Source organism: Cynoglossus semilaevis, chromosome 6, assembly GCF_000523025.1.
Source record: "Cynoglossus semilaevis isolate Cse_v1.0 chromosome 6, Cse_v1.0, whole genome shotgun sequence".
Taxonomy (NCBI): Eukaryota; Metazoa; Chordata; class Actinopteri; order Pleuronectiformes; family Cynoglossidae; genus Cynoglossus; species Cynoglossus semilaevis.
Window position 1 is genome coordinate 7,500,515 of NC_024312.1, and position 11,181 is coordinate 7,511,695.

At 38.4% G+C, this 11,181-nt stretch overlaps 1 protein-coding gene across 2 annotated transcripts in view; it reads right to left on the reverse strand.

Moving 5' to 3' along the window:
• Positions 1-580: 580 nt before the first annotated feature.
• dapk2b (death-associated protein kinase 2b) overlaps positions 581-11,181 on the reverse strand; it is a 14,917-nt gene continuing 4,316 nt past the window's right edge. Inside the window, exons 3-12 of one of the 2 annotated variants that reach the window (XM_008311715.3) lie at positions 7,366-7,587; positions 6,567-6,705; positions 5,912-6,041; positions 5,769-5,817; positions 5,647-5,673; positions 5,406-5,558; positions 4,950-4,995; positions 2,368-2,457; positions 2,189-2,269; positions 581-1,686 (exon numbers count right to left, since the gene is read on the reverse strand). In XM_008311715.3, coding sequence (XP_008309937.1) covers positions 1,609-1,686; positions 2,189-2,269; positions 2,368-2,457; positions 4,950-4,995; positions 5,406-5,558; positions 5,647-5,673; positions 5,769-5,817; positions 5,912-6,041; positions 6,567-6,705; positions 7,366-7,587 — 1,015 coding nt within the window. In that variant the 3' untranslated portion in view covers positions 581-1,608. Of the gene's footprint in view, positions 1,687-2,188; positions 2,270-2,367; positions 2,458-3,246; positions 4,255-4,949; positions 4,996-5,405; positions 5,559-5,646; positions 5,674-5,768; positions 5,818-5,911; positions 6,042-6,566; positions 6,706-7,365; positions 7,588-11,181 lie in introns of those variants that run through there. The other variant, XM_008311714.3, reaches the window with a different exon arrangement.

Genomic DNA, 11,181 nt, shown 5'->3' on the forward strand with positions numbered 1-11,181 from the left:
TACATATTTCTTACGGCTAGACCTTAGAGATAAAATCTCTATGTACATTTCTTATGCTGAACAAAAAAAGAGTACAATTAAATTTAATAGTCTATATGCTGAAGTTTCTATAGGCAAGACACTTGACCCCAAAATTGTAATTTTATTGGCTTTGCCTGCAGTCTGTGAGTGGGATGGGAAGCGACACAGTACATGGTTGCCAGTAATACAGTAGGCTGCCACTCTCTGCTCTTTGCTTGGTGTGCTAACCGCTACATTATGAAACCACAGTGTGAGTCTTTGCATAAAGGAATTACTCTTAAAAATGGCTGTGAAAATGAATATATATTTGGTGACACTGCAGCAGTAATTCCATACAGAGTTGGCATAGTTTTTATAACCCATATTCTTCCTGACGCAGCCTCCTCATTCGAGTGAACGGGGGCAGTAGGTTTAACTTGACCCAGAGATTGGGCATAACAAGTTGTTGGAAGCCTGGCACTGTGCCACAACTGACCAAGATATAGTGTGCAGAAGTTCTGAATTGATTTTAAGTGCAGAAAACCAACCTATTTTAGATATTTAACACTTGACAATGGTGTATAATGCAGTTTAATAATCAGCTTTTAATAGGTATAGGTTCTGTATTAGTCAGTCAGAGCAACTGTCTAAGCAGATGTGTCATGCCTCAAACCTTGTTTTAAGCATATGTTATCAATGACAACGTAACAGCATCTCACTTGCACTTGATATTGAACTATCACTTTAACAGTTAGGAGCTTTTAGGAAACTTGGCCTTTATTGTTTCAGCACTAAAAATTCATATTTTAAACAATCAGAGTAAAGTTTAATGATGATCATGTTCCATAAGCAATAAACCATTAATTTATTACACAATGGCTCAATTTACATTACAAACACATATAAGGAAAATAAAAGTAGGCGATGCCGAACATTCTTTTTTATACTGTAAGTGGACTTAAGACATTTGCCTTACATTACTTAGGTTTATGGACATTTATATTTTACTATAAAGACAATTTTATGTATAAAAACTTGAGTGTGATTTTTATTTTTAATCATATGAAGAATACAAACGTTTCTTATCACAAGCACTTTAGCCAGACAGTCATCCAAATATCAAATGCTGAATATAACAAATCGAAGTATCTGTATCGCCTGTCATGACATTTGGGTAGGATAGGGAACAATTTACAAGTAATTATTTTTGGTAGGGAAGCAATAGAGATGTTACCAGTAAACAGTTTGTTAATATCAACAATGGTTTATTGCAATGGCATGTAAACAGTTGCTTCACCTCCTACAGACATTCAAACACTGACATTAAAAACCAGTTTAACTTTTGTCAACACTCAGATGTCAAACAGCTGAGGAACTTTTAAGACTGGTGTCGTGAAAGGAAGCTGCCCATGTTCTCGTGCATGTGTGAATATTGGTTTCTTATTTCCTATTAAGCTGTAAATTCAAATTTAGAAACCACAGCTTTGAGTTTAATCCTGCAGAATCATGCAACACTTAGATGCTGTGTTAGGTCTGTAAGCATCCAAAAGATGCAGAGTCACTGTGTTGCATCCAAACAATGACTACTCAAATTCCTGGTTGCTGCTTTCAAGAAGTGCTGCTTCTTTTTCTTGACCTTGGTCTTCTCTTTACCACTTCTTCCTCCTGGTCACTTTCACAATCTCTCTGAAGAAAAGAAAAAAACAACTGTATATATTCAGAAACAACTGTGCTTTTGTTATACTGCAGCAAAGGTAAATGAGTAAGTGAGGCTGGCCTATAGGGCTGGGCGATTAATTTACTTTTGAGTTTGATTATGAAAACAAGATAATCGAAATAAGATGATTATTGTGCCATCTGCCATGCTTGTGTGTTGCTCTTATTCGTTGCTGTGATTGGAATGCAGCCATTTTACAGTCATTTCATGAATCATGAATTAAATTATCATGCTTCTGATTTGACATAATGGAGCAACCCTACTGAAAAGCACATAATCACAACAAGTGGTTACAGCCCACAATCTCTGCTTAAACAAAATGCACGTAGTATGATCACAGAGCTGTAGAAAGTTGTTCTTAGCTCACAGAGTTTCTTGTTAGATCAACCCAAAGTGGGTCTGAACATTTGTAAAGGTGTTACTGCAGCTATGTAATGCCGCAGTTTAGTTAGAAAACACTGAAGTTCTTACCCCATCCTCTAAACGCATCTTTTGGTTCTTCTTCATGATCCGAGTAAAGTGGTTGCACAGAGATACAATTCTGATTGAAAACTGTAAGACAGAATAAAGCAAGGAATATGGGCTAATAAGTTAGTCTGTGCCCAATTAAATCATATCAGTCAAATAGAGCTTTCATTTCTGAACTTCACCTTCCACCTGCGTCTGGCATACTGTCTCTTAAAGTTCTCCAGGTTGACCACCGACAATCTCTTCACCATGGCCTGTCTGGGATTTACTGGCTGCAGAGACACAGCAAAGATAAAAATAACAGAAAAAAAGTATTTTATCCAGTCTTGCAATACTAACTTATGGCAAAAATCAAACTGATGTTTCAAATACATAACAGATCACAGCATTTTGGGGAGAAAATCCATACTTTTGATTTATTTTACTGGTTTCAATTGCATTTAATATGTATGAATACACATCAAGACAATACAATCAGGTGTAAAGCATGTGGTGACATGCTGAAAACACCAGTAAAGAACACTGTAAAGGCTATAATAAACACACATATTTAGGCTGGTTTCTTCAATAAAGAAATAAAAACATTTTCTTAATAAATAAGCGCAAAATGCTTTGAAAGTGCCCATTTAAATACATTAAAACTAATGAATTACATTACAAAATTGATTTTAACAAAACAAAAAACACAACCACTGTAATAGCACATGAACTATTTGTTCAGTCTAAAATAATAGACTGGAATGAAAGTACATGCACCAGTCAGACAATGTGAAAATCTAACATTTCTTCAGTCACATGTCTTCATCTGGACAAAAGTAAAAATGTTATAAAATAAAAAGCATCTTCATTTCCACCCGCCTAGTGATCAGATAATACTGATACCACTTCACTTAAACTAATTATTTCAGCGGTGCCTCCTACAACAAATAAATAAACAAGTGTTCATCACTCTTTGGCCTAGTTAAATGCTTACTTACCGTAGCTATGCTAGGTTAATGTCTGCCTCTTTCTCAATTTTGTAGGTAATGTTATGCAAACAGCACAGAAAAAGGGTGAGCCTCTGCATGTTCATACTAATATACCTCTGAAATCTAAGTAAATATTTATTTTTTGTCTTTACTGTCTTTAAACATGTGCTATTTGTGGGCTAAATATTAGCCTTTTGTTGTCCTTATTGTACTACTACCTATTAATAATTATTTATGATGTCATTTTGATGATTTTAACCTGATGATTGGCCAGCCCTTTGCTATGTGTATTGTTCTTTGCCGATTTTGTAGGTAATTATTAGTTATGCAAACAGCACAGAAAAAGGGTGGAGTGGGGGCTTTGTTACTATGTGCAATATCTCTTTTAAATAATTCACACACTATACCTTATAGTGGAATATATGTAAAGACCTAGAAGCTATACATTCAGAAATCTTTAAGATGGATCTGTCACGTTTAACCAGACTCAGTGAGAGGCTGTTTGACACTTGGACAAAGTTCCCCTTTGCAGGACTGATGAAGCAGCTCCTTCAGAGCCTGTTTCATGTCCATACTGAGTCTGCTGCTCTGTATGCTGTCCAGGACGCCCTCTGGATGTAGAGAGCCCATCACTCCCTTTAGCCACTGCATGTCGGAGGTCAGCTCCTGCCTCAGGGTGTCCAGCTGGCTCTGCCTTTGACTGTACTTCCCACTAATAGTCTCTAGTGTGGCATCGACAGCCTTCATGTCCTCCTGCAGAAGCCTTCTGGTGGCCTGAACTTTACGATACTCATACCGGACCTGAGAGAGTTGCTTTCTTGCAGCCTCGCTCTCCTCTTTGTACCAGGCCTCTTTGTCATTGTAAATAGATAGCAGTGCTTCCATGTCTTCCTGGAGAGTGTGGTTGGCCCCAGCCACTGCTGATAGTCCGTTCTCCATTAGGCTAATGTCTTCTAACATTAGTGCGAAACGCTCAAAGTTGGCATATGTGTTGTTCTGGGACATACTGGAATGCAAGTGGATGGTGTACTCCTTCAGTCGCTTTGTCTTCAGCTGCTCAGCTTTCTTCTCAGCGCTGTACTCCTCTGTTTGGCCACAGGACTTCACAGGACAGAAGGGTGGAGGAAGGACACTGAGTGAGAGGCTATCTCATTGCCTTTGACACACGCTCAGTGGTGAATATCCCAACAAACGTGGTACTGCAGGATTAGTTTGTGACCCAACAGTGAAAGCCAAGGCCAGTAAGGACACCACAAATGACAAGCATTCCTTTCGAGTGTGTTAAGTCTTCTGATTTCATGCTTGTCAGTTCAAAATGGATGAAGACTCAAATCAACATCATATCGCAACTATTCAGCTGACATTATTCAATGGGATTTCTTTGGAACTAGAGGTTGTTAAATGACCATGCCTTTAAAACACAGTTAGTTCTTTAAAATGCTTGAATGATGATATAAGATTATTTCAGCCTCCAATGACCAACTGTAAGTTACTTGCTGTGTTGATGAAAGAAAATATTCCCATATATATATATATAAGCACTATATTATTCTACTAATGATCAAATGGTAGAGTGAAGGTTAAGGGCATCCCTACTGCATCATGTATTTTTTACTTTTAATTTTGACTGCCTAAGGTTAATACTTTAAATATATTTTATTAGCACAACTGACCATTTTAAAATATGTATGTGATCTTGTAAGTGAGCTTGTAAAAACATGTATTTAGTGACAGGGTGTTGATGGTCATAATTACTTCACACACCCACAACATGCTTTAATAAATGAAATGCATACCTTAATCCAAGGGTGATTGAGGGCATCATGTATGGTCATCCGTTTTCTAAAATGATGGGAGGAGGAAGTTTAAAAGCAGTCAAGTATCTACATACTACCTCAAGTCGGTCTAACTTTATCAGCAATATTCGGTTTCTCGGTAGTTCTTCTAAGCAGAAAGAGCATGATGACACAGTACCAGCGTGGGCAAGAGGTTATCAGGTTTCTGTGTAAATAATGTTAATTCAGATTATCAGATTTAGCACATTACATAGTGTACCAATAATAAACATGTCATTGGTTTAGATTTCTGTGTACTGGTTGACCTTTGACTTTTGACTGTCACATTTAGATGAGGTCTGTTTGTTTTATGGACTTGGATTTGTAGCAGTGAAACCTCTAAACCGGGGCTTTGTAGTGGTATTGACAGACATGACTACTGGCTTTCTAGTGTTCTTCAGTGACCCAGTCGCTCACCTTGTGTCCTTTTCCAGAAGCTGTCTGATGAAACTTTTGGCAAGTTCGCTTGTATTATTGAAGAACTCTTCATCAAACTGGTAGCTCACCCCAGAGATGTTTCCCAGAGTTTCTTGCTTTGAGTCACCAAGGAAAGGTGATGCACCACTCAAGCTGAAACAGCAGTCATAAAAGCTTAGACTTCTCTTTATAAACACCTTTGATACTTTAAGATTCTGACTGAAAGTCAGCATCAACTTACAGTATGTAGGTGATGACTCCTATGCTCCTGTGAGAAATGTAACAAGTTAACACAAAGTTATGGACATCAGGAGGTTGTGTGAGGCTGAGAATCAGAAGTCAGAGGTAATTAAAGTATCTTACCACATGTCTGCCTCCAATCCCAGTGGCTCATAGTTGACTATCTCTGGAGCTGAAAATAGGCATCTGCATCACAAACAGGCCAAACTCTAAGCCTCATCTTAAACTGTCCTACGATGAAAACAAATCTCATACAAAACACTTACCAACAAATTCAGGCGTGCCAAAAATGTTTTTGAATTCAGTGCCAGCCTCTATCTTGTGTGCCAGTCCAAAGTCTATGAGTTTGATGCGGGGCAGAGGGATGTTCCTGTCCAGCAACATTATGTTTTCAGGCTAGGGGGGAGGGGGGGTGGAGATGTTTGTTTTCAGTAGTTAACCTGACATGGGTGAAATCTCTACTGTGGACAACTACAAGAAGACTTAATAGTGTTACCTGATCAAATCAGCCTTTTGTGTAAGCATTTGGGAACACATTTCAACAGTTATTTTGTCAGAACTTTAACAAAAAGTTATATCAAAGTTATATCAAAAACATTTATGGAACTGTTATTTATTTATCTCATTATTTTCTTTCAATCTTGGTGATAAATGGAAAATAAACTTGTATAAAACACTAAACAATGAACTGCAGAGCTCAGCTCTGAAATTGATACGATAACGTAGTGGTGTTTATATCTTGTTGTCTGGACCTCAGCCAGATACAACAGGAAGTATGTCTGATACAGAAAGGCAGGAGACCACTGACATGTGAACCAGACACTTGCTATATATGGTATATTTCCTCTTTCTATGTAGAGGCTGAGCAACAACGGAGAAAAACAACTGCACTAGCACATGTATCAGTGTTTGAGTTCTTACCTTTAAATCGAAATGTGCAATTCTCTTGGAGTGAAGGTACTGGACTCCATCTAAGACCTGTTTGATAAACTGAGTGGCCTCCTCTTCACTGAGAGTCTCCTTCTGAGCCAAAAAGTCAAACAGCTCTCCCCCTGAGACCCTGAAAAACAAACCCACAGACACATCAATGTTGTGGACTAGTGGCTCTCTTGGGCACTTAGATAAAATTTGAATTTTATCAAAGTATTAGATAGAAATGTGAAGTGATGTGTTTGCTTTTAATAACACTTTGGGACTGTCTGTAAGTGGGTTCCTCTTATGCACAACAATAGTTCTCTAATATTTTTTAAGAGTACAACTGCTATGCAGCATCATTCACCCATAATTAGTACTCTCATAGTTAAGGAGAGGAATAGGTAAAAACTTAAGTTCTGTTTAGCAGCTAACAGTTGTTCCACTTTTACTTTGGTTGGACTGTTTGAATTAGACTTCCTTTGGCCTTTTGAGGCTTTCTTTCAACACAAGTTCTATTGACTCATTCAGAGACATATTTTTCTGGCACACAAAATTCTGGCCAAAGGTTTTCAGCTAATACAGGATAAGCAAACAGCCCATTTCACAACATCAACATTTAACATTGTACATTGTAAAAACCAGATGTGAGTAGGTCCTAGAATTATATGTATTGTATGTTGTAGAAACACAGTTGAGAGCTTGTCAGAGAAATTTAGATTTTTTTTTTGTAGGTTTGTGTCCATCAACAGAGATCCTCAGGACCTTTGAAAACTGGGCAGCACCCATAAATTATGGTATGACTTACAGTTCCAGGATCAGCACCACATCTGTGCGACTTTCATACACATCATGCAGAGATATGACATTGGGGTGCTGGAGTTCTTGGAGGATCCTCACTTCTCTCTCAATCTCTTCTTTTCTTACTCCTCTTCTGCTGCTACGACTCTGGCGCTTCTTGATAAACTTGGCAGCATATTCAGTTCCTGTGCTTTTCTCTACACAACGTTTCACTACTGCAAACTGACCACTGCAGACACAATAAAAAAGGCAATAAATATGCTTTCACTTACTTTCACAAATATGCTTTTTATATTTTTGTATTTTGTCATATCTCTGTTAAAAAAAGAGAGCCAGTTAGTTGGAGTAAAAAACAGAAGAGGCAATGGATAGGGTCAGATGGAGGCAGATGATCTGCTGTGACTACACTTGAAAGGAAGAGCTGAAAGAAGAAGTCATGTCTGTGTTAAACCTTCATTTCTCAAGTGCATCAGAAAACCACAAAAACACAGTTGCCTGCCCAAGTTTAAAAAGAAAGAATGAAAAACAAAATTGTGATATCTGAATAACAAGTATGCTATGTTTCAGTGTATTCAATTGTTGTTGATATAATTAAAAAATGTAGAAGCCATGGTTTAATATCAACTCCATAAGGTTCTTTATGGATAGAACAGTATTGCATCAACAAGACAAACAGTACAACTCAAAACAAACTAAATAAAGGTACATGTCATTGTGAGAAAGAGAAGCTCATTATGTAAATAAAAGGCCACATTTAACTGATGCATATACCAGAAAAATATAATAGCAGATTCTGTATTGAATTGAATTGAATTAAATACTTCACTGTTTTGGGGACTTATGGGGACTTTGCTTGGTGAAAAAAAGTAAAAGGCAACAATTTTTCACTTAAAGGTCTTTGTTTATATTATTGGAAAATCAAGGCGCCGTTTGTATCTTGGGGGTGTAATATCTCCCCATAAGAGGTCACTCTTTTTACTTAATGGACTTCTTATGAGAGAAGGGTATTTCAAAATAGATTCATTCCAACTAACAACAGGAAGACTAGGTGTAGATTGAATCTTAACAGGAAGCCATGATTCAAAACTAGCTGAAAAACTGCAGTGCTATCATCACGTCCTGTTTCCCAGCCAGACAAAGCATTCACACAATGAGATGGGATGACAATGTGAATAGAGCCTCTGTCCCACCACCTCTGCAACATTCTGGCAAAATGTGAAACCATCCTCAACTTATCATCCAAGGGAGTTAAATAAAATCTATGTAACTCTGAATGTTTTTGAAAAAAGGGCATTGCTTGGAGATAATCTCATTCTGGAATTTTATTATCTTATGCTTCTTCTGAAACAACTATATCTCTTCTGACAAGTGTCATTCTAGCCTTGATAAATAAAAATAAATAAAGCCTTAATTGACTGATTAAGAAAAATGTAACACTTCAGCCACTTAGGGTCGTCTCTATGTTTTTGTGGCAGCATTTTAGGACTAGCTCTTGTCTTGTCTTTACGACCTGCTACCACTCCTGCTGTTGTTGTTGACTGAACTGCCCCCTCTAATTGTTCAGACTGGCAAAGCAAGCCTCTTAGTCACCAATCAGTGAGTACCAGGACAGGCATGATGTGACATGAGTGTGATGTGTGTAGAGAAGGCAGGTTAAACACTGTTTGTGAATTTATAGTCAAATTTAAAGGGAACATGGTTGGATGAAATTCTTAACGTTGTGGTTGCTCTGATTCAAGCAGTCAGACTACTTATATTTATAGTTATTGTAAGGAAACACATACAGGGGGCAACAATATCTGGTGTATGTTTTGGACATAACTGTCTGCTCACAGATTCCGGGGTGCCAGAGAGAAGCTTTCCAGGGCATGTCCACTATTATCGTGGTGTCTAGTGGGCTAAGAATAGACCTGTTCACAGGCTCATTGTCTCCCTGCCACCTCTCTTGTGCTGCTGTTGCTGCTGCTGTTGAGGTGAAAGAAATTGGCTCTGGTGCCAACCTTTTTTTGCCCCCAAGGATGTGGAAAGAGAAGATTAGTGGAAAAGAGAAGGGTTAAGAGGAGCTGCTGGATAAAAGACAAGAGAATTGAAAAAGGATGCCAACTCTGTCAGCCACACTCATTTGACCTGATAGTTTTAACTTGCACTTTAGAGGTCACTGAGCACTGACATTAGAAAAGCAAGTAAATGTGCCCCCCCCATTCCCTCCAGTCTATAGTATCCTACTGTTTAGACACTGCATCAATCAAACAAAGCAACTCTATTGAGGGAGCTTTTTTAGTCTGTTTATTCTATTTACAAACTCAACATATCTTTACAAGCGCTGTCCAACATGAACCTGTGCAAAATGAAGCCTAAGCTGCATAGAGCCAATTAAGGAAAGTATTAAAGTAGTAAATTCGGAGTACACATGTCCAGCTTCTCAAGTGGCTCCAGGAGCAAGAATCTGACTTGTTTAATTGTTCTCCAGTTTTATTGTTATGATACAAAGTCCAAGTCAAACAAGCATGATTGTTGAATTAATTTGTGGTCCATGTGGCATTGAATCTGTAATTATATCTTAAACTTGTCCTGAATTTCAGTTATCCCAGGTTAGCTACAATATTTTCCCTTTTAGTTTTTTAAATAAATAAATACATTCTTGTAGTTTGATTCAATTCAGAGCAGCAGTCAACAAAAAATTACTGCCATTTTTTTCAGAGAAAATAAGCATCTTGAAAGTCAGTCTGAGGTTTAATAATTCTCAACAGAGAATACTGAATATAGTTAGAGGGGACATGTAGCAGAGGCAACATAAGAACAGGGGGGAGAGAAATGATGACGCAGTGTATCAAGGAATTCCAAACACACCCACAGTCTGCTCAATTCACAGAATATCTACACCTCTAAGGGATAGTCACATCTTGAAAGGCTGACTGTTGCTCTAGGCTGATCAGAGGTCAAAAAAGAGGAGGAGGAGAGATGGGCACGTCCAATGAAATCCACATGCAAAAACAAACACCACATCTCACTAAAGGATAGAAAAGTCACATGGCAGCCACAGCAACAACAGTGTCCTTGATTTGCCTGTTAAGTAAGACAGAAAAGATTAGGATAACCCCTCCTGTTGATGGTTGTTGCGCAAATGTGAGAAGGAGTACAGCACAAATGTGGATATAGGGGCCCTGGGCTTTACTTTAGTGTTGTTATGAAGTGTAGAGTGACAGCAAAGAGACCTGTGATGCTGGGAGAGGTATTCCACTGCGGGCCAGGCGTGCCGTTTGTCTTAGCTTTAAGCTGGTCCAAAGGGGCTGAAAGAACTGTCTCTCTCCAGAGTTTCCACTTCCAACAGCTGAAGGTTATTAGCCACAGCCAAGGTTAGAAGAATACTCGGACAAGTGGCGCCGGCCCAATATTTAAACACATTTCTCTACTCAACAACTACGGGGGCTGTGATGACAATGAAAGCCAGTTTCATAATTGACCAAGCCCTGTCCCTTACCACCTCTACCAGCTGTAAATCCAGTGCGTAGGAGAGGCACCTCAGACCTCTAAAAACAGAAACACTACTTTTACTGTATTTTAGTGGGGTGGCAAAAATACAGCACTTTGTTCACCACTATAACAAAATCTCTCTACTTCAATACCCAGTGGTTGAATGAATCTGCATTAGTTGTGAAGTTGCTTAGAGTCAACACGTATGTGGGAGCAGCAGGGCTAAACAAGTGTTTGCTGACAGTTACAAGTTGACCTAGGTCCATTAAGAACTCCAGGAATGTCCAAGAGGACAACACAAAGTCCCTACAGTCAGACCACATTTAATGCACCCATTTTTACCCCCGCA